This window comes from Chenopodium album, chromosome 14, assembly GCF_948465745.1.
Source record: "Chenopodium album chromosome 14, dcCheAlbu1.1, whole genome shotgun sequence".
Taxonomy (NCBI): Eukaryota; Viridiplantae; Streptophyta; class Magnoliopsida; order Caryophyllales; family Amaranthaceae; genus Chenopodium; species Chenopodium album.
Genome location: NC_137847.1, coordinates 43,877,933 through 43,902,509, shown reverse-complemented (window position 1 = coordinate 43,902,509; position 24,577 = coordinate 43,877,933). Strand labels below are relative to the sequence as shown.

General features: G+C 34.8%; 1 protein-coding gene across 1 annotated transcript; it reads right to left on the bottom strand.

Annotated features, from left to right (window-relative positions):
• Positions 1-872: 872 nt before the first annotated feature.
• On the bottom strand, positions 873-24,204 carry LOC145578114 (cellulose synthase A catalytic subunit 8 [UDP-forming]-like). The gene is made up of 27 exons (XM_081635504.1): positions 23,779-24,204; positions 22,417-22,513; positions 19,569-19,630; positions 19,418-19,474; positions 18,906-18,965; positions 18,054-18,110; positions 17,360-17,402; positions 15,404-15,481; positions 13,285-13,612; positions 12,972-13,122; positions 12,483-12,554; positions 12,380-12,439; positions 10,128-10,473; positions 9,326-10,020; positions 6,230-6,431; positions 6,011-6,090; positions 5,857-5,908; positions 5,607-5,757; positions 5,097-5,366; positions 4,162-4,507; positions 3,934-4,071; positions 3,423-3,548; positions 3,114-3,326; positions 2,675-2,918; positions 2,377-2,576; positions 1,879-2,232; positions 873-1,715 (listed from the first exon to the last, which is right to left on the bottom strand). The coding sequence occupies exons 1-27, from the start codon at positions 23,881-23,883 to the stop codon at positions 1,128-1,130; spliced, it is 5,175 nt and encodes a 1,724-aa protein (XP_081491630.1). The 5' UTR covers positions 23,884-24,204; the 3' UTR covers positions 873-1,127.
• Positions 24,205-24,577: the final 373 nt, after the last annotated feature.

Genomic DNA, 24,577 nt, shown 5'->3' with positions numbered 1-24,577 from the left:
TGAGGGTCTGAGGGAGAATAGGAGAAAGAAAGAATAAAATAAAAAAAATAAAAAAAACTTACCCATTCTTCAAGTTACCTGTCATAAAGGACTAATAAGAGAAGATGAACCCCAAAGGTGGGATTATTAAATAATAATCAATAGGTGAGATTATTATTTGCGAATTGGGCAAAGATGAAATTATTAAAATCACCTTTTTCCAATAATTTTACATCTAAGTAAAACTTATCAAGGGGTATATTTGTAATTGCATAGTAACACCTATCTTGCTCACTTAACAGTTAACAAATGACGTTTAATAGATAAGCTCTAGTGAACCAGTGAATATCCTAAAAAAAAAAAGAAAAAACAGAACGTCTACACTTTGTTATGACGTTTATTTTCGTTATGGAAACCCCAACAACTCAAAACTGAGAATTTTTAATAAAAAATTATACAAGTATATATATTGATTTTAACTAACGTTTTCATGTATTGAGCAATAATGTTAGTAATTAATCTATCATATTTTATTTCAATGGTCAAGTGTTCAATGGCCACTTTGAATGTATTAGTATCAAATCATAATTAGCATGACTATTTAGCTTGAGACTAATCCATAATAATGTTGGAATGTAGGAGGATCCCACACTTTAAAAGTTCACTGTTATATTATTCATGATGGTGTTTCTTTTACTATTAATCTTATTATACTCAAAATTGAAGTTCTAACCAGTGTTAACATGAGGAAAGTTAATAGTGAATGATTATTTTATGGTAATGACCACTCAAATTGTTGAAACGGTTTGTATTATTAGGTCCCTTCAACAAACTGGTATAGATGTAAACGAGATTTGATGCTCACGTCCAAGAATTTAACCAATAACGCGGTAGTTAAAAATTATGTTTGTACATAAATGTATGAAATGCATCACACCCTTTTGTTCTACTATGCAAAAGCACTAGCTAATGAGTAAGTGAGTAACTTCCTAGAAAAAGAAAGACACCCACCTAATGCCATGAGTGGAATTTGCTTAAAATTTACTCCAACAGCTTATGCTCAGTTCATACATATATCAAAAAAAAATAAAACAAAAATATTCTAGAAAGATAACAAAATTTATATGCTATGGTTTTGCTTGTTTTTTTCAACAATCAATGGAAATGCAGCTCTGAGCAATACTCTTACTGTCCACCTTGCTGACAAACGGGTCGATTTTGACCCAAACAAGGGAGAAAACTGAGGCCAACAGCACAGACCACAACACCACAATAGTAGGTGTCCTGTTTTGCTTTCCCATGAGACCCTTAAGGAAGGGGTACAGATGCAGGATCACCCAGAAGGAAAAGAAGACCTTTCCGAAGAGTGGTCCCCACGAATCATAGCCGTTGTTCAAGGCATCAGAAAACCCTGCCACCACCCCGACAATGTTGAGGATGATGAGGGTGGTGGGAGGGATAAGAAGGGTAGTCCACTTGAAAACATAGAGTTCTCCAAATTCAGTGTCATCAGATGATTTCGACGTGACAGTAAAGTTGGTGTCTAGTCCTGCAAGCATCTTCAGCAGTCCTTGGAAGACAGCAAACAGGTGAGCTGAGACTCCTCCGATGACCCAGAACTGCTCGTTCCTCCACAAGTCCTCGATGCCTACTCCACTCCATCTTAGTTCTAACACACTGACGAGTATGATGGACGTGAAGAGGCCTAAGAAGAGTACACTTGCCAGGTTTGATAGCTGTAAATCAGAAGAACAATGTCAAGTTTACATACTGATAATGTAATTCATCAGTGCTATAACTTTCTTAGTTTCTTAGCCAATTTTAACAAGAATGAATTACGCTAGTTGCTGAAATTCCAAAAATATTACTGCATTATCTGATGATGTAAAGGAAACTTACAGTAGGTATGATGAACTTTCCAGTGAGGAGGCAGATAGCGGGCAATGTACAGTATGCAACAAGAGGAAGGGAAGTAAAGGGGTAAACAATGGTATTAATGTATGCCAATCTCTGAAGCAACTTAAGGCGGCCAGCTCCAAATCCATACCAAAGTGGACAATGTCTACTAAAGAAAATTTCCACTGATCCAAGAGCCCAACGAAGGACCTGGTGCAGTCTATCAGACAAGTTGATAGGTGCAGACCCTTTGAAGCAAGGCCTTAAGGGCATACAGTATATTGATCTCCAACCTCGGCATTGCATCTTGAACCCTGTCAAGATATCTTCTGTAATAGATCCATATATCCATCCAATCTGTCAAAATGGAAAGAAAAGACGGTCAATGAGAAAGGGCTAGTAAACCATGATATACTTCATGGTATTTTTAATAGATTCAAAAGACTGCTAAAAGGTTGAAGTTTTTATTAGTTTGTATAATGTTGTTACAGGTTATTATACCTCTTTTCCCCAGGCTGTCTTTTCTTCATACCCACAGCTAATGACATGTATCGCTTCCTTGATCAATGTTGGCGAGTTAGCAGAGTCTGGAACACCTCCATTCTCCATCAATGTAGACTCGATGAACACAGTGGATAATCCAAATGTCTTCTCAAAGCTTGTTTGAGAGATTAACATTGATCTATCATATTCATCATAATCTGTATTTTAAAATTTAGAATAATTAGTGTTAATCCTGTTAGTTATTTATTCCTGACATTCTTGATGTATAGATAACTACAGATATAAGTAAGCTTACTGTTGAGCTCCTTGAGGTTAAATATGGCAGATTCTAGATCTTCACGTTTTGAATCACGGTTAAGCTCTGAGACATCTTTTTCTTCCTTCTTCTTGGAAGGGCAGCAACAACAGGAAGACGAGGATGATTTGGATAAACTAGGTAATGATGGTGGTCCATAACCATATAGTGCTTGCCTATTGAATACACAACCAGTTCCGACATAAACTGGCCCTTGAATCCCATCAAGTCCTTTCATGTTAACCTGAACAAGTTCAAAAAATTGAGGTCAGGTAATGAAGATAGTAACAACAGCTTTTTCTTACTTATGAATTCCCTACAGATCTTATTTTTCACAATGCCATTGAGTAGTGCAAATTACTTCCATAATATGCATAAAGTATATTTAAAATTTTGCAATAGTAATTTTTTTTTTTTTTTTTTTAAAAGTGTTTCTTACATCAAAGAAGACAACATTTCGGTTGGCATATCGATCACTCTTGTCAATACCATCAAATCTTTGAGGGAACTGAACATAACAAACATCCTGACCGACTACAGGGTCCATCAGGAAGCACATTGCCTCGCGAACTGCCTTGCTGTTATTGACATAATGATCACAATCAAGGTTCAGAATGTAGGGAGCATTTGTGAGGACTGCAGATACTCTGATCTGTGATAGAAAAACAGTTTATGTGAAATGTCAGAAGTAGTATCTTAAAGGTGGAATTTAAGTTAATTCTTGTTTGATTAGGTTGAGGATAGTTACCAAAGCATTCTCAGCACCGGCTTTCTTGTGATGCTGAAATCCTGGCCTCTTTTCTCTTGAAACATAAACGAGCCTTGGAAGTTCATTACCTTCTATGTCAGGAGAACCAGTGTTTCCAAGGAAGACCTACAAAATTCCAAATTGGTAAATGAATATAAGATAGAATCAGACTAGAATTTGCAGGTAAATGAATATTGCTTCAAACTGCCACATAATTACAACCATACATAAATCATCTAAGCCCCTTCTTGTCACGGGTTAAAGGAAAATTCTTGAGGTCATATACTTTGCGACTTTGGTAAGCCAATGACTACAAGTTTCTTGTTTCATACAGAGCTGATCTAAATGGCCAGGTCCGCCCTGATATCCTAGGTTCGGGAAGATTTTTTAGCCACAACATCAGACATGACATGAGGCGGAAATTTTAGGCTCAAATTTACAGTTTGGCTGAAACATATGATCAACTCTAGTTACATCTTAAAGACAAAAACAAAGATGAAATAATACACACCTGGATCATTCCTGGATGATCACGAGTATTGTTTCCTGGCCAAGGTGTTCCATCTGCCATAGTCCATCCTTCATCTGGGGTTTTTTGTGCCTTGGCAACTAAAGCATTCATCTTCACCTTGTATTCCTCATAATCTCTCTGTTGTATAAAAATTTAACATCATAAGATCTCCTTTACAAATCATTATAAAAACATACATTACATAAATTAGTCACATGAGTTGCATACTTTCATTGCTCTGCGTTCCTTCACAAAAGAAGGCTGTACTTTGTCCCTAAGGTAGTCAATCTTCTGTGAGAAGTAAAACTCAGGAGCTCGTGGTTCAATCTCATATTTTTTGCAAAAAGGAACCCACTTCCTCGCGAATTCAGATGTCTCAGCAAGTGATTCAAAGGTAAGCATTGCAGCACCATCATCAGATACATAGCAGGAGACTTTATCAACAGGATAGTCCACTGCAAGGATGGAAAGTACAGTATTTGCTGTGATTATAGGCGGTTCTTTCAATGGATCCACCGTACTCACAAAGAAGTCTACAGCTGCAAGCTGTGAAGGTTCTCCTTCTCTTTCGTACCTGAACAAATTACAAATGATTATCTTAAATGAAGAGGTTCTACTTCTAACATGTTATACTCAAATTACATTGATTTTCCTTCGTATGTTAATTGTCTTTCCATACATTAGCAACTAGATTAATATGAAAAATATACGAAGTATGAACTCATGACTCGTTACAACTACAAGGATTCTTTGCATATTCCTCTGCTCCATAATAATCATTTTCTTTAAACTTTTATCCAAACATGTTACAGTAATACAAGAAATTAATATGAAAAAAGGCACATTGATATTATAGCAAATGTATCATTAATATAACCTCATAAGATTATCATTATATAATTTTACTTTAATACAAAAGTAATGATTGAACGATTGGTTTCAAGGATGCAAAAAAATAAACTGAATCCCTCTCATCATGAGTCCCAAAAGGCATATAAACTACATTGAAGTAATAAAAATCAATAGTTTGTCAATGTATTCATATGAAAAGTCCATATTATAGACAAACAGCAGGGTTATGGTTTCAAATGATGCATCAAATAGCCTAAAGACTAAGTATTATACAACAAAATCATCACAATGTTGTTAGCATAAAAGGTTACCTCAAGGACAACTGATCGATGAATGTCTCCCTATTGATGGGCTGCCATTTAGGAAACTGATCCAAAATCCAGGAAAAAGCAAACCAGATCTCACAGATAACAGAAGTGAGCCATAGACCAAAGGCGCTATCCACAGGATTAGTTAATCTGTAGTGGAAAAATAGTGCAAGAATGATCAACCGCACAATGATCATGATCCTGTATGAGGTGATCTTGGTTCTTGGGATCGGAATAATTCTTGAAAGTGGCTGTGCAGCAGCCTCTGAAAACCTGTAAAAGCAGCAAATGTCTGAGAATAATGGATTCCTTTTTCTCAATTCAACACGCCTACAGTATCATTTTCCTGGTTTTCGTATACTTGGTCCAAAAACATTTTATCAAGAAATTTGTTAAGGATGTAATTCAACAAATTTAAGTTAATTTGGTCCAATAAATGTTTTTTTTTTTCTTCTTTAATGCACTTAATTGCAAAATGTTATTCTCAATTATATTCTTATCTGAAAAACTTACTGCTGTTCCTCCATCTGTTGTTCAGGTGGAACTTGTTCAACTTCTTTTGAAGCTTTAGACTCTTTAACATTCTTTTTCTTCTTGTCTTTCCTTTCTCTCCAACTCTCCACCCGATGCTTCCATATTGAGCTTCCAGATTCACTATTTAACTCTGATTAAGTAGACATAACACATAATTGATTTAGTAGTTATGCAACCACTAACACAAAAAAGTTGGAACTAAACTTCATGAAAGGTTAGAAATGCTCACCACTATCAACTGTGGAGATGGTGCTCATGTTTCGAGCATGTAGGCCAAGATCCTGTTACCAATTTAACCAAGATAAATCAATCAGTACATAACATAAGATAAGTTTAATAAACTTTATCTTGAAATTTACAACTTTGGCTAACCATTTTAATACCTGCTCATTAGTAAGATGGGCTGTCTTGTTCTTGTGACTACCAGATGCCTCAACACCGGCCTCATCATATGTCACATTATCTAATGATTCATTTGACACAAGTTAGAATCTAGCAATACCACACAAATTGAACTTTACACATATTTGCATAAAATTATTATGATGCAACACGAATAAAAAAATGATTAGGACTAATGAGAAAGAGATCATGTGACACACCTTCATAGGGAGCAGCACAACGAAAGCAAGCCTTTTTACCTTCCTTAATCTCATAATCAACACAAGCCTTACAAACAGGATAATTGCATTCAAGGCAAGCCACAAACACATTTCCATTCGAATCAAGTCCTACTGGTTCGCCGCAAGTGTTACACTGTGGAAGGCCAGATTGCATCATCTTTGGCTGCTTTTCCTTCTTTCTCTACCAATAAACCCCAGTTTAGCTAAGTCTTTATATTAGATGAAGATACTCATCACTCATTATTCAGAAGCAAAGGCGGTGTAGAGTGGATTTTGTATGGGAGAGTTTGGTAGAAGAGTTAGTTTGGTGCCAATTTCTTAAGTGAATAAAAGAGGAAAGAGAGATGAGAAGCAACGTCTTAGTAAGTTTGAAAAATTGCGGGAGTTTTAAGGAAGAGGTTTCTGTTGTCAAGTGTACATCTTTTAACTAATCAACTACTTTTTGAAAAGGCACAACTCAGCTATATCTTATTATTTTTCCATATAATTTCTTACCTAATTAATGTATAAACAACCCTGATTAATTGATTTTAAGTAAATATTTTTATGTCAATATCTTTGGAACTCCAAAGATAAAAATAAAAGGATTTAAAATTACTCTGTATCAAATATTAATAATAACATGGATCACACGATCAATGCGTGATTTTGTCATAAATTCCTAAAATTATTTCGAATTCGGATTTTCGAAGGACGCGACCCCCACCACGGGGGGAGCACCCGTACTATTGAAATGGTTCGTCAGTAGAGATGTTCCCACAGGTGCCCCTTTTTCCAAAGCGGATACTGGAGTGGGACCCTCCATAGCATCGGGTGACCAAGTATGCGAGGAAGTTTCGAAATACTATCAATATTGGAGCTACTTCTACCCCCGGTAACACGTTTAGTCCGGTTCACTTCATTTTGCCGCAAGAACGGCCCTGAGAAAACCGAATTCGCCCCAACCTCGAATTCGGATTTTCGATGGATATAAATTATTCAATTCGATCTAAGCACTACATATAGTATAACCGTTAAAGTTTTTTGGGCTTCGTGCATTATACTGCTAAGTTAGAATTATGTTTATTGTAGAAACACTCTAAACACATCTTAGCTAAAAATGGAAAAAAAAGACAATAAATAAACATTTATTGCACCGATTTACTCATGAATTGTCGATAAATTCCCAACTTAATACTAAAAAAGGAAGTATATTAAATGCTGATGAGCATTTAATCAAATTTATGTCAATAGTGATGAGCATTAAGAAGGTCACTGTACTACTATCAGTATTACAAGAATGATATCAATAGGGGCATTGATAGTCCCTTCTGATTTTATTTGAACTTTGATTGGGACATCAGAACTTAATTTTGTAGCTTGAGAAGCGAGCTTAAATAAGAAGTATAATTTATGCGTCTTTAGGTACTCGTTTCATCTTTTTTGATATCTTAATTGGTTTACTCTACTACTTTTACGGCATCTTATTCACAATTTTCATCTAAAATACGCTATACTTTTTCAATTTTCACACTTAAATTGTGTTATTTGAACCATACACATATCATACACTATACGAATAAAAATATTTTCTATCAATTATTAGTAATTTCATTGTTTCTTATACAAGTATTATTCAGAAATCATCAAATTCGTTGCTAGTGTAATTTATTATACAGTATGGTCTAATTAAATTATTTTATACTCCATATTTTACAATATTGTTTTTGTTTTAGTTTTAAATCAGGTGAAGCAATTTAAAAGCTGATATGTTAGGTAAAAAGCACAATCTGTCAAACTCAAACTTGTGCAAACATATAAGATAGTAAACCATCATACATCAAAGTAGGTGTCACATCTAATGATATTCAACTGCTAACCTAAGATTTTATATCTCACTCCACTCCAATGTCACAGCAACTCATTTTCAAAGTAATATTTTAAGGTCTTATAAAAGGGAAACCAAATACTAACACTTATCAGAGCCTAGACTCAAGTTTTACATACATGATATTAGCTGTTGCTGGGATGCTTGAATTGAAAATGGTTGTTTCGCGACCTCCAAATTCCACGGCTGCATATCACAATTCAGCTATACAGCTACTATTATTGAGATGCTTGATGTCAAGGAAGGAAAACTCTTGAGAATAACGTTATTAGAATGGTTTACATCTGAAAATCTATTCTAGACTTCTCTGCTTCTGATGTCATCTGCTGCACTCTGGATTCCTGAATCAGTAGGGGGTAGCGCGCAGTCAGTTAACCACTTAACTTTATGAAGGACATACAAACTAAACTAAATTTCTTCATGTGTTTTTCTTACCCCAAGCAGAGCAATGAGATGAAACAGCCGTTTCTCTCTATCTTCCGCGCAGTCAGTAGCACAACAAGATACAAGCAGAGAGGAGACACTACTAGTGACATGTATGTTGGGTCAGGATATTAACCGGGTGCTAATTACCTTGTCAGCTGTGGAGGAGCATCAAAGTTCAGACTCAGTTGGAGTGATTAAGCCAATTTCTGGCAATATAAACATAACAAAACAGCTTGGTTGAGAGGAACAGATTTCAGTCAGAAATAATTGATGCAGTAAGCAGGCTAATCTGACAGATGGTTACACAGCTGACTGGCGTAATGAGAGAATGGATTTCAGACAGTAAAACGACGAAGGATTTGGATTTCCTTAATCCGCATAATGTCTTACAGTTTCAGATGCTTAGGACAACAGAAAAAATGCGAATGTATAACATCTCAGTTGAAGGCAAATCAAAACACAATAAATCATGACAACTCTACATGTTCGAACCAATATGATTTCACCAGCACTATTACATTACTCTATATTATAGACCTAAAACAGTTCACTTTGTCCAGATGCATTCAATTGTTGATTGAATAATACAAAGATATCAATTCTACAAGTTAGACACCACATTTGAAAATTACAACTGCATCAGAGAATAAAATCAAACATCCTGTTAAAATAAAAATTTCTGAACAAATAATGCAGCAATATTTGAGAGTTTACAATTGATTTTCTTGCAAGATCTATTCTTCAATTCTGCTTTGACCCTTTATTCTTCCGTGAGAACTCACTCTTTGCCCACCCATTGTAGCCTTGTGCACAAAGGATCTATGATTCCTCTTTGGTCGAAGGGATCTTGATCGAGTCATCTGATCATTTGAAGAATCATTGGCTCGCACCCTCTTGAACCTAAATTTATGCCATTCTTTGTAAGCACTTTGACTAAAATCAACGCGTATCCTCCTATCATCAATCAATGTGCCATCCATGGCATAGTAAGCTTGTTCGCAAGCTACTTTACTCTCAAATTCAATGAAACTACTATCTCCATTCTTGTCACGAACAATAATAACCGAATTAATAGCCCCAAAGCGTGAAAATATTGTGTGCAAATCATCCTCCTCTGTGATCGGATTTAGTCTACATACAAACAACTGATTTTCAGGAGGCTTCGTATCTGCATCAGGGATATCACCTATACACTCAAGAACAACACCTCTGGAGCGTGCTTCCTTTGCTCGAATAACTCGATCGAGTTCATGTGGAGCAAGACTTTCATCCATAGGCACCCAATCATCTTCGAGTCTAACATCATCATCATAAACCTCAACCTCTTCTTTCTGCTTGCCTTGAGGAGTCACCAAACACGGCGAGTCTTCAAAAGGGTCAAAAAGTACATAAACATTCTTAATTCTTATGTTTTGAAGTGGTCTTCCCTTGTCATCAACATAAGCTTGATTTATTTTTTCTACTACATCGAGACCTTCTGCAACATTCCCGAAAACAGTATGTTTGTCATGGAGGTAGCGAATATCATCCCTTAAAGTTATGTAGAACTGAGATGCATTGAGATTCTTGCCATCGCAACTGTACCCTTGTTTGAGTGTTTGAGATGAGGGTGAATCTCATCTTCGAAAAAGCGAGCCTGATCACCGTAGAGAAACTTGTAGATAGAATCACCACCAGTCCCTGTTCCGGTTGGATCGCCCGTTTGAGCAATAAAATCGTTTTGCACATTGTGAAACAAACAACCATTGTAGTAATTTATCTTGGCAAGTTTTAAGAAACTCTTGCAGGTCAAAGGGCAGTCATCGGTGAAAAGATCGATCACAACATCACCTAGGCTCGTCACTAACAATACAGACATTGTGTTATAGTTGTAACTTTTGAGTAATGAATTAATTACCCCTTCACTCTTCTCTAATACAGTAATAAACACCTATGAAGCCAATATTTATAGGCTACAAAGTACAAACAGATACTCCGTAACTCCTAAAAATAAAACCTTTCTAAATCTAAACAACACCAAATTACCATAAATAATACTCCTGTAAAATATACATTAATAATCCTTATACTGTTCAATTTACTTGCTTTCAAGTAGGTTCTGTCAAAAAAAAAAAAAAACCTTATTATTATAGGTTAGTTAACACGTGTCGATATGTGAGTGGTTCAAGAATAAGTTAAAAAAAAATTTAAAAAAGAAAATAAATAAATTAAAAACCCAAACCACCGGCCAGCAATGGTGGCTTTCTGGTAACAAAGAGAAGCAATAACTCCGATCACCAAGAAAATTAGGGATGTAACAAGGAACCAAATCATTAATCTGAACAAAATTTCTCTCTTTTGCTCTGATTTCAATCGACCCGTTCGAATTAAACCCCAGAAAAATCGAAATCCCTAATTGATTTATAATTGAATTTGATTTCTATAAAATTACCAAATTCGAAGTCAGAATTGATCATTTGTTTGGGGGAGCAAGGGAGGTGTCGGAATGGGTGATGGGCGCCGGAAATCAGGAATCGGGCTGGGGAGGTCGTGGCCACCGGCGGTGGTCATGGATGGCTGGGCTTTGATTTTTTTTTTTTGTTTTTTTCCTTTATTTTTAAACTTTCTTTTTAAATAAATAATAATAAAAAAAAAACTTATTTATATTTACTTTTTTTTTTTTTTTTTTTTGAGAAAAAACTTATTTATATTTTTTAACCAATAAACTAGCAACACGTGCCAATTATAATATTTTTTTTCAAATAATGTAACTCGGACTATTGCAAAATAAGACAAAGTTTTTTCGATCTCCTTCGAAGGACAAGGTTTTTCGAACGGTTTTATTGGTGTTTAATTTGGTCTCCGGTTGTGCGGGGCTACGATTTATTATGGCTCGGATTCGAGTTACGGAATCGGCACAAGAATTTATTTTTTCACAAAATTGCGAAGCGATGACGAATCTACTCAAAAAGTTGTATGGGACAACAAATCGAAAATGTGCTGAATTGTTATATTTATGTATTTGGATTCTTAGCCCATTCCCGATTAATTCTTGTTTGATTCTGTTCAATTCGTTTTCATTATAGTTATTTGTCAATTGTAGATGTCGTATGACTTTAATTAATGAAATTTAGTGTCCTATAGGACTTCTTTCAAAAAAAAAAAAAAAAAGTTGAGATTATTTATAATAAATTGAGTAAAGTTTAGATTATTATATTTTTCCTTTTTTAAATCTATCTTTACTTTTATGCTTGTATTTAAGACTTTGAATACTGGAATCATCTTTATGTTCCGTGAATCTTAATGCATCTTTATTCTTATTAAAATTATATTTCATAAATCAAATCAAATCCAATTCGTAAATTTCCTATTATAGCTCAATTGACATCTTTAATTGGAATATTACATTAAAATTACTCCGTATTTAATTTTAAAGGCTAATTTACTAATTTAAGAAGTTTAAAAGTTAAATAGCAAACTATGCGATGTTGTCCATTTGTCCCCTTGCACCGCCACTAAAATGGCTTCTCAATAGAAAAGAAAAGAAAAAAAAAGAAGCATAGCCAGCACACAGCGTATCAAAGTTGATGTTACATCTTATGAAGTTCAACTGCTATTTTTATATTTTATACAACTCATTCAAGCCCAAAACCACTAAAACTAGTAACCTATCAGAGCCTAGACTCAAAATTTACATGCAAGATAGCTGCTGAAATGATTGTTTTACAATCTCCAAAAAAATCCACAAATGCAATGGCCTAGCAAAATATCCATTCCTCCTTTCAAAGTAATGAACAGCAATCTTAATGTCACATCTCAACCCAGCTACACGGCTACAATCAAATATTTGCTCCAACAATAGCAACAATGTTGGCATGTTGCTCAAATGGTTCAACTGAATTCTGTTCTAGGCTCCACTGCCAATGATTGTATCTATTTAAATTAAGCAAGAGTATAAACCTTTACCACTTTGGACGTATCACAGACAACAAGGTTGTCTGAATCAGTTGGGGTAGTGCACAGCCAGTTAACCTGCCAAGAACAGCAACCTTTAAAAATCTGACAAAGGAAAGGTCATACAGACCAATAAAATTTTTTTCTGTTATTTCTTAGCCTTGTTGAGCTATTCTCCTTAATATGATACTTCCTCCGTTCTTTTTTACTTGACCCGCTTTGACTTTAACACTATTCATCACCCCTCCTTTGACCGTCTTTTGTAAAAAATATGCAATGAAAAATATATTTATGTAAGATCTTTTTGAATTCGTCTCAATAAGTACTATCATAATATGTAAATTTTAAAATTTTTACTGATTGAGAATTAAAGTTATTGATTGTTAAAGTTTAGCATTGGCAAGCGTGATAAAAGAAACAGGTCAAGTAAAAAAGAACAGAGGAAGTATATGTTAATTCGACCAGAAAATAACCACAAAAAGGAAGATGCATTACCTTTTTTGGCAAATCAATGCTAGATACAGAAGTTGAGTCCGCACTTGTTTGAGCCTCATCAAGATACCGAGACCAATCCCAGACCTTAATTGATTTATCATTTCCTCCAGATATTATGAACTTCCCTTTCTCTCCAAATGTTGAAAATGTCCTGAAATGTCGAGCTAAATAAAAGTCACCAACCTACAAGATTATATTACCAGTTATTGACTCAAAGAGGCCCCATCATTTGGATCTCCCTGAACCCTAACTAGGGAGCGATTGTTGCATCCTAAAAGCATGGTACATTTGCAAGATAAAGGTAAATACTTACACGCAAGAAGCAGCTGCAGAATGGCCTCCAAGTGTATAATCCAAATGCAACCTTTTCATCTCATTTTGTTTGATTGTTGCAATATCTGAGACTGCAGCAGCATTACTTGACCTACCTTGGGGACATTTGTCGTTTTTGGAATACCCTTTTAACTTAACAGCAGCAAGTTCTGCTTCTATATTGATCAAGCTGACAATCCCATCTCCTCTTGCAACGGCACATGCCTTTCCTAACTTATCCAACATGTCCATTTCAGGAACAGCTATAGCATGGATGAAAGCTGGGTTGTAAAACTGTCCGGTGTTTTTAGTGCTTTCCTCCAGATTCCCTGATACAAACGACAGTAGCATCATCTTATGTGCTCAAGCAGGCATAAGGACAGATAGAAGTCATTCCATCTTCCAACCATGAGAGCTGGCCTAACTAAACACAAATTCTACAACAGAATATAAGGATTTTAAAGGCCGGTTTGCTACAGAAATGCATGCATATTAGGGATAGACTGCTAGCTGAGAGCTCGTCAGTTTGACCATCTAAACAATTCGTTTTTAAAGTAGTGATCACGAGGACATTTGTAAGGTACAAAAGCAAAGCCAGCAGGCATGACATCGGCATCAACCTGCATAAACACAAAGGTAACTAACTAGTGGCATGATTAAAAGCCCTATTAAATGACTAAAATGTTCTGTAATTTTATTACTTGGCTCGAATAATGCATAAATCAATATGATCACCTTTTAAATGTCCTGCAATACTACCTGCATTCTCAGAAAGCCAAAACTTCACTTTTGTTACATAAACATCACACAGGTCAGCCCCTAATTATCAGACCACCAATATGATAATCAGCATTGCCACCATGCCCCATATACTCAGCTCATCGTGTAGTTCACTAAGAAAGTCACCAACTCACCAGCCCACACAAGTTCAGAGGTAGAGACCTTCAGTCCATATAATATGCAGTAGGAATGAAATTGGGACCAGATCTAATAAAGTTAATATTGTAGTCTTTTCTTTTTCCCGATATACAAACATAGAGAGAGTAAATTAGTCAGTGGGTGTAAGAACAGAGGGTACATTTCACACCGAATCTTCCCAAAACTTTACACTATGATATTCCCATTTAACACTACGGCAGCCACAATTGCCCTCTTCTCTTCCATTGTAGTCAGGTTGGAGATTTCATTGCTGACTTAGATAGTGGGAGCTGAGACAAGCTCCTGTTCCGGTTTTGTAGAGGCTAAGAATGGGAGGACATATGCAAAAATGGGTACATGGAGCTTCTATGATAAAAGGAATTATTACATAATAGATAAAGTGGGAAGAGAGAGGGAAAGGGGAGAAACAGATGGAAAATTTAAGTTAATTAACAAAAGGTCTCAGTATCAAATTTTAAAATGCAAATGGACAAAGTAAAAAACAATACTACATATTCCTGAACTACTTGCAAACAAATTCATTCAAAGCCTATTCATTCATATAAGTAAATAAACAAAGTTGAATAAAAACCGTGAGCGGTTAATAAATGAGTAAAAATGGAACAATCCATGTTTGACTCGATATTGTTCATGTTCAACTCATATAAAGTTCATTTGTAAGCATGTTTATGTCCAGAGAAATAGTCTTGACAGTTTACAAAATAATGAAACAGTATTATCATAGTCTCTGTTTCAAACAGATGCTCCTTTTATTTTTTAAAGTTTCCAATGCATATATTTGAGTATCAAAATTACGAAAAGTAAATATTTTGAGATGCCAGATTGGGATGAATCTAAGCAAAATCCCACATTGGCATGTTTTTCTTATATATCAGTGAATACTCATCAAACTTTTGGCTCTTTTACCGAGATATACTAAAGAAGAACATATTTTAGAAATGGAGGGGGTACGTTTATCGCTAATTTGAATTCTAGCTTCATTTGAACTCAAAGAGCAAATGAGCAAGTCAAAAGCTAACGAGCCATGCTTGAACAAAAAATCTAAAAGCCTACTCAAGCTCGAACAATTTCATTATCCATACTTGGAACAAACAGAGAATCAACAATCATAAATTTGAAATGCAGTTTGCAGCCATTAACCAAAAAAAACTAATATAAAATCATGCTAAGAGAAATAGTACCAAAATCCACAACAAGGAACGGTCGTCCCTTGGAAAAATCCCACATGATCATTTTAGAATCAAGGCCTCCAGTAATAACTGCCAAGCAGCAAGTAAGAAAATTACCAAAATGTTAAGTAGGAAGATGTCCGAAATAGACAGGAAGCAATAAAAAAAAAATGCTATTGTCTTTCAATGACCAAGAGAACAGAATAGTTATCCAAACATTTGACACTAGAAGATGATATTGTCATACAAAAAAAAGGCTGATTGGCAACTTGCATCACAAGGAACATCAATCAATCAATCAAAGTCGTAATCCCATAAGTGGAGTCAGCTACATGAACCAAAAGTGATTATTCAGTATAGTTTATCCACAAAAATCTTCCTCCTCCATCCCTTACAATCAAATATTTTTCATTCTCATGCAAATCTATATGCTTCATATCCTTCCCTTCCAATGAAGTCATTTTTCGGTCTCCCTCTACCTTGTTTAACCTCTCCATGATCCCACTCTTCATACCGGAGAACCCTGGGTCTCCGTCTTACATGCCCGAACCAATTCTCTTAGTTTGTCAGCAATGCCTGCAACACCCACTTTCTTGCGAATAACTTCATTTTTTATTCTATCTCTTAGAGTATTCCCACACATCCTCTTAACATGCGCATTTCCGTACCCTCCATCATTTAAAGGGCTCCTACTCACCAAGGTACTATGAAATTATTCACACAAAATGATAATTAAGAATTTTGACTCACTAATACGCATGTAGATTAACATTCCAGCTTGAAGGATTGCACCATAGAAATAAAGACATGGTGAATAAGGAAAAAACGACTTCATAAGCATGGAAACCAATTTCTTCAATCTGTTTGTTAGCTCAGTAGCTCACCTGACTTTCAGGTCCAGAATTATGCTGACAAAATAAACTTCATAAAACCACCATATCCTTGCACCACAAAATATCAGAAAATGAAGAGAAAGTGACAAAGACAAAAGGTAAGAAGCAGAAATGATAACTCCCCAGCCGAAGGTTTCTCTCAAAATTAAGATTTTCATGAGTCCCAAGTTGATTAAGGAAAAAATATCAAGTATACCCAGGAGATAACTTCGAAGGCTGGAGCAAAAGCCATGGGTTCCAGCAAGTGCATCTCACCCATTCCTCTAAAGTCCTTACATCCAATGATTCAGCACTAACAGAATCCAAGTCCATGAGAAAAATTATTTAACCATTTTCTTACCAAGAAAATTTTCATGGACAGTTGGACACAAATCCACAGACCTAGATCACACTCATCCCTAAGCCTTGAAACATAATTCCATCCAACAAATTTCTGAGACCATAATCACCCTCCTAAGGCCTACAATGGCTACAAACAAAAACTGAGACCTTGACCACCCTCCTCCTTAGGCTTACAAACCTGATCACATCCCACAAGACACAAAAATCCTAAGACCTGTAGCGACCCCCCCCCCCCCTCTTCTTTATCCATGTACAAAATCTACGGGAAATGCTTAACCTCCATATCATGTATATTATTTAACATTTGACTTGAATAACCAGTGTTCTGTGTCACCAAATGGCTTGGTGCATTGCTGATACTTATCTTCTGCCACTCCATTTCAGAAAGCAACTTATCTCTTTTTAAAATATCATAGATTAGTTTCCTGAGCACCCAATAATCAGGACAAAAATACCTGTTAACATTGTCATAGAAAGATCTGATAGTTGATATTATATAGGCCTAACTGCCTAAGGACTAGCAACATTCTCATTATTTTATTTTACCTAATTAGAGGGAGAATCTAGGACCATGAATTAACATAATAATAGCAGCCTTGGTATGTGTATACATTTTCATTTATCAATAACTATAGCAAAAATCATAGCTTTATATCTGATAATGAAACCGGGTGTTCCTTAGCCACTTCATCACCAATTACAAATTTACGATTGTGACAAAATCAGCATGTACCTTCCCAAGGCTTCCAAGGAACAAACTGTACACTGCTACATATCTAGACATGAAGGGTCAAGGTCACAGAAATTCACAGCACTACACAGTACCACTAATATATGCAATGCAAGTGAAGAGAGGCATCAAAATTATACAGGAATATAAACTCAAGTTATATACAAGGAAAATCAATTTGTCAAAGATACTTCATATTTTTTTAATTGCACCATTTGTCAATCATCACTTGCCAATGCACAACTTTGGTCAAGATATCTTTAATTATCCTTTAATAAAGTTACTCCCACCATTTCTTTTTGATGTTCCAATTTAGAAACTTGCAACTATTCGTAATTTGAAGAAATCTTCTAAATTATTATCAGCATATGAGAAAAAATCATAATCATGTGGGATCTTGTTTGATACGTCTCGATAAGTGCTTTAAGAATATCAATTTTTAACGATGCGTAATTAGGGATATTAATGGTCCACAATAAAACAAGAGCATCAAAACAAAACGGAGGAAGTACAAAAATTTGATATTTTGAAAGTATATATGAAAATGAATCTAACAAGACCCCACATAAATATAGTTTTTGTTATGTGTAAAGTACAAAAGATGGTCAAGTAACATTTAGCTGAATGCTCATAAACATCTAATAAAAAGCATACAATTAAGGAACCCAAAGTTTTCGAGATAAAAGTGGAAGGATACACTATCATGACCAGATCTCAATGTTTTGAAAGGGCATTGCCGTTGGATATCAATTATCTGCCAAAGTTAGTATAGTCAGAATCTGAATAACATAGGCAGAGACAAATAAATACAAGAATTGTGCCTTCTTAATGTACAAGGGGGCTTAAAGCTACATAAATACTTGAAATTATACCACCATTGAGCAAATACAATCACATTTATTAATATTTAAATTGTTAGATGGGCATGGTAATCAAGTATATCAACTTTAAGAATTATACGGCATAAAAATTTATTAATAATGCCAACTAACATAACTTTCTGTCCTATGATCATGCAAAATTCTTTTTCTAACCATTTCCTAGTGTTACTCATGTCTGAAAGTTATCATAAACTTCCAGCACTGCAGCAATTGGTTTGAAATCTTCACTGTCCATGGCCTCAATTAAGCAAACATACTCCTGAGATTACAAATACTTTTAGCACTCCAATTTCCAAATGAATATTTGGATAGGACGTGACCAATCCATCAACAATCATGACAATGTTACTTGGACTCTTCATTTTACCCGTGTCAAATCCTCAGCACTCAGAGAGGGTAGGACATTTCGACCCTTCATTTCAAAAAACACAAAATCTTTCCACAAAATAGACGAGTTGGATACTTGTATACATACTTGTGTCAGACATTGGTATACAAGTATGAATGTATGATCATCCAGTATAATCTAAGGCAATCACAAGTGTAAAAGATGAACAGAGAGATGGGTTATAAAAAATAAAGAAAGAGAAACCAATTAAGAAAACAAACATTCTTCAGCCAATGCCAGAACTGTAATCTTCATCAAATATAATGTGAATAGTAAGTACCTTCACATCACCGCTATCATCTGCAGCAGCAAGAAAAGATGACTTCGAGTTACATGATATCTGTACATAAACAGAACTGAGGTGTTATGTTTCCAAGAATAGATCATGTACAATGCAATAATTTACGACAGCAAGAAAAAAATTCAAGACTAGTTGTCATCATTGCTTTTACTTAAGGGAAATCATACTCACCAAAGTCAAGCCTAAATTCAAAGAAATGACTAAAAAAACAGGCATTCATTATAAAACTCACAAACAAAATTCCCCTTGTAACAATGTTGTCAATCATACATGATACATCATCAAAAGCTTGTTTTCAAGCCAATAAAACAGTTATGCACCAAAACCAATGCACCAAATAATTATTACCTCCGTTAACTTTTAGTTGCGACAAAGGAGTATTACTTGTGAGACATAAAATATTCCTTTGTTGCAACTAAAAATTAACGGAGGTAGTAATTATAATGCAAGCCCTCCAATGTAATAAAGTTTTTCACAAGACACAAGAATACCTGGTTAATTTCCTCTTTGTTATATTTGTAGCTCTCCATGGGCTTCTCAAAAGTAGTCTAAAAGATCAAGGCCAACCATGTTATATGGAATACAAAGACAAAAGAATACAAATAGGTTCCAGCCACTGAAAACACACCGCATGATTTATACCATTTGAACATCAAAGCAACTGATGCCTGTCCCAGAAGAAATATATATCATATTTTCATTCCCTACATCGTTGAGAGAAAACATAAGGGATCATTAGCAATTATTTGCTTCTTCTCAAGTAAACAAAACTTATTTGCTTCTTCTCAAGTAAACAACACTGAAGATTGATGAGAGATTGTCACTTAAATCCATTCTCATTTAAGCCTCTAGTAAATAAGCTTTGCCCTTGGATAATTAAGTGATTGCTAAATACCCTCTCTATTTTAGTAGCCACAATTATATCAATTCTATATCTCAGGGGCTCAGCCTAATTAAAAGTTGTATTATTGGTGAGTGCTCATTCGTCTAAGTAATGATTGGAGAAAATTAAGCATAAAAAACAATTTCCTTTAGTAGCATTATTAATATGAAATGCAAATTAATTACCCTTTATAGTCTGTTTCACTTTTTATTCAAAGGTAAGAGCTTTTTATAGGATAAACTTGTCCACTGATGATTAGCTTTGAACTAAAGGCTTTTAAATTAGGCCACATCACTTCATACTCAATATTTAAGCCTTTCTGGGCTTATAGTTCCCTTCTTCTCTGTATCATTCTTTAAGCCAAAATTTTATTGTATTCATAAAGAGGAGGGAAAAAATACGTTCTATTTCTAGGTGCCAGCATGCCAAGAATAGATAGTTTAATTTCACCTTTCATGTTTTTTTTGCATTAACCAAATAATCCAAGTGATACAAATTACTTACAGATGGTCAAAGGTGATTATGTGAATAATTTTAAAAGTCAATACGGTAAAACTACTAAAAAATGGACGAATAATATTTCTTTACACCAAAATTGTGCATTTTTTTAGGGACTTAGATCTTGCATGTAACTAAAGGCCCTTGAAATGTTTAAGATGTCCCCAATATTTTCAAGGAGAACAAGGCCCCCTAAATTATTAAGCTGAGCTACAAAAGATAAACGACACCAAACAAGTTGAGTGCTCACAAGTAGGCCGAGCACAGCCAAACAATATAGAGACAAGGCAACACCACTTGAGAGAGAGCGGATCAAGAAAGGTGGCCTAAGGATTTTCGGGGAACTAAGAAAAAGTTATCAAAGATTAACATGCCCTAAAGGGAAACCACCTCAAGAAAAGGCTGACTAACGCAATCCTGCCTAGTTGTTGCCGACAAAAGAGTGTTGTAAAAAATTTCCACATGCCTTTGTAAAAAATTTCCACATGCCTGTTAGTTTCTCTCTCTCTCTCTCTCTCTCTCTCTCTCTCTCTCTCTCTCTCTTAAGTCCTTCCACACTTTCCTCTCCTCTCACTAAGAATACTTTAAATTGTTGGTTAATAAATGAAATAGGAAAAAGGAAATTGTTGAAAAGTTTAAAAAGATACGAGCTTAATTTGGTCTAGGAGGAAATCTTTATTTCAGTAAAATCGATCAATTGACAAGAATATCCTATCAAAAGTCCTAAAACTCTATTAAGATTGTAAAAAGACAATTAAATTGAAATTAATTTAGATTTCAAGTAATAAAAATCCTTTTAAAGAGCAAATATACCATGGACACTGTTTAAATTCCCTCCATTTGTGACTCATGTGGCATAGCTCATGACTAAATTTAAGTGACAAGTCACCCTACTCGTATGATATGTGGAGCCTTTTTAACAAGTTAATCAATACTGATAATAAAGAGGCAATATTGTCTTTCACCACACTTCTCCTAATAACAAGCACCATCGTCTAATTTATGTCAACTCACATATTTCTAAGAGATGAATAAATAATTAAAGAAAACTCACCAATAATACGTATCTCAAATGGGAAAAGCCCCATAATATAAGAATGGGCTTAATTAAATCTATTAATTAGAGATGCTATAAAGCAATATATTATGATTGGCTAAACCTTGTCATCCAAAGCAAAGCAACAACTGGCACTCTATTATTACATAGCTTATGATGATTGACAAGGGATTATCAAGGGAAAAAGGGAAGCAATAAAATATTAGCATATTAGCCTTATACGGAAAAACTCTCTAGTGGCCTTGTCTAAAAGATATTTAAAGTTCTAAACCTTTTTCTGTCTAATCCAATCTTTATCTCGCAAATGAGACCGTTCCAAAAAGCCACCACTATTCATAATATATGCACTGGCACAAAAATGATGCTAACTATTCTAGAGCACATCAAAAACACACGGCCAAAGAAAAGCCTTATTTCTTTTAACCGTGATATCAAGTGGCTAGCTAGTATTAAGGTGCACATGAGATAATAAATCTATACCTCAAATGCCGTTTTAAGCCTATCTTTAGGGCAATAATCCTAATAATCGTGGCACATAAACAATCGATGAAATTGTCTACGTGTTTCCCTCTTTGTGGAGATGTAAGCAAGTGCAATACTAGAGATTCTCATTAATACCGAAGTCTATGTAACATAGCATCTCCATCATCAAACTTAAGTTTAGGACAATTGATAGAGATGAACCATGGTATCATATAATTATTACTAATGTTTATAGTAAAAATAAATTTAAAAAATTAAACACTTATGAACATACATTTTACATTGAAAAAATAATGTTTTGGTCTGGTATTAATAAAAATTAAAATAAAAATAAAATAAAATAAAAACCTTAATTCGGTAAAAGAATTGTCTACAATTAGTATGAGCTAGCAAGTTAAGAGGAGGAGAGAGTTTGTGAAACAAAAGACCTATATATGTCACAATAATTATTGATTTCCTTTGTTGAGTACATGAGAGTATGTAGTTGTAGGTCAAGACCGTTAAATGAAGCTTATGTAGAACAGTTTTATTATAAGAGACTAAATATAGATAAGGTAAGGATAACACACCTTCTTTGAAACACAAAGACGAAATAGCATCATTGCCTAGCTTCATAACTTGTTGAACATCTTTGCATCTCAAGTCAAACAAACACATGCAACCATCCTGATGACATAAAAGCATGACAACATGCAATCGAGACATTAAAAATAGAGCGTAAAGCACCACCATTACACATAAATCATAGTTCATGTAGATTTTCAAACAATCAAGCCATTGATATTTCCTCTTTTTAAAAATAAAATGTAAATGAAGGACAATAATGAAACTACAATACCAAAGCTAGCATTGATCTATAAAAAGATTCGTGAATGCATCATGAAGAAACAAGTAACGAGGACACGTATAAAAACACAAGCAGTCAGCTTTAGTCAAATGGATCATTACAAGGCCACCATAAGGTCCACAACAAAAAGACATGATCGCTAACACAAATAGCACAATGATACAAACACACACAAGTCGGCAAAAACTGGGTAATTACCTCTTATCAAGTATATATGTTTTTCACCAAAATTGAATTTAATGCACAATTAGTTATGTTTAATGTTGGAAAGCCATTGATAAGATTTACTTAATTCGTAGCAGATGGAAAGAAAGTGGTCAAAAATCACATGGTGCAAGGCGATACTCCAACAATTTCCAGAGAGAATTCCAAAGCTTATAGGTGCTGTTACAGACTCAATAGTTAATACCTTGCTAAACCTACAAAGAAACTTAATTTCACAACTGCCAACCTAGTTACAAGGATATCTCTGAGACTGAATTTCACAAAGATTTTGTCGATAAATTCGAGTCGGTAATCTTATTTCCCAAAGGCAAGAACTTGCTAAGGTACTCCACAGTGCTCCAAAGCCCACAAGTTACAAAATTCACCCAGGTTGGTTATCCTATTATTCAATTTCTCCTGTAAAATAACAATCTATTGTTCAAATGGGTGTCAGCAGCATTATCCGTGTTTTCTTGTTTACAATCTTTCTTATAAAAATACAAGATTCCAAATCCAAACATTCAATCCACAATCCTACATAAGAAGCATCAATCCCCCAAAAATAAACGTCCTTCATTCCAATAAATTAACCCTACTCCCAGAAATCTAAATTCATAACCCAGCAACAATCAAACATAATAAACAATGATCATACTCCTAACTTCCCAAGAATCAAGAAAGATGTAAACGTTACAACAATTAACATAAACTCAGGAAAAATGAAGAAAAGGGGCAATGAAAAATCAAATTTTGGGAAATGGGATAATTACTGAATCCATAACAATGATGATTAAAGTAATTAATCAAAATAAAGCATCAAAAAAACAAGTAAAGGGTAAGTATGTTAAAGCAATAGGAGGAAGAAAAAAGGGGAAAGAACCTCGGCGGCAGTGAAAACGACAGAAGGGCGTTGACGAGAGGAGATGCAGGAAGTAGCGGTGGCAGTGTGACCCTTCAGTCGTCTTGGAGTCCGTGAAGCCTCCATCAGTTTGGTTGTTGCGACTGTCTCGCCTAGCTAGTCACCTGGGGAGTAAGTAAGAGGGTCGAAGACTAGAGTAGAGGTTGATTATCAAATTTGGATGAGTTTATTGACTTAACTTGTTCAATTTACGTTATTTTTGTTCAACTGAAATTATTTTTAGGAAATTTGCAAAATAACACCATAAAAAAACTGAAAAATTGACTATAACGCCAAAAAACAAAAAAAAAAAAAAAGTTTTAATATAATACCACAAAGTAACACCGAAATTTGATTTCACCACCACTTAACGGATTTTTGGATGAAATTCGTTAGTAGGATCTAACAGACACGTGTCAATAGACTATTGGTTAAAAAATTCATTAATTTAAAAAAATAAAAAAATAAGGAAAATTTGTCAAAAACAACCTTTTAAAGTGTCTATTTTATCAAAAACAACCTTTTAAATTTTTTTTTGCAACTTCAGACCACATTAAAATTTTTTTTTACCAAAGACAACCTAATGCTAGTTTTCGGCGTTGACTCTATTTTTCTGATGTTGACCACGAGTGTGTGAGGCACGTGACTTCATATATTGCTAATTATACCCCTTTCCCCTCCAATTAACTCATATTAAAACCCTTCAAAGTGACAAATTACTTTGAGAGAGGAGGGGATTTAGTACGAGTGAATTGAAGGGAAAGGGGTGTAATTAGCAATA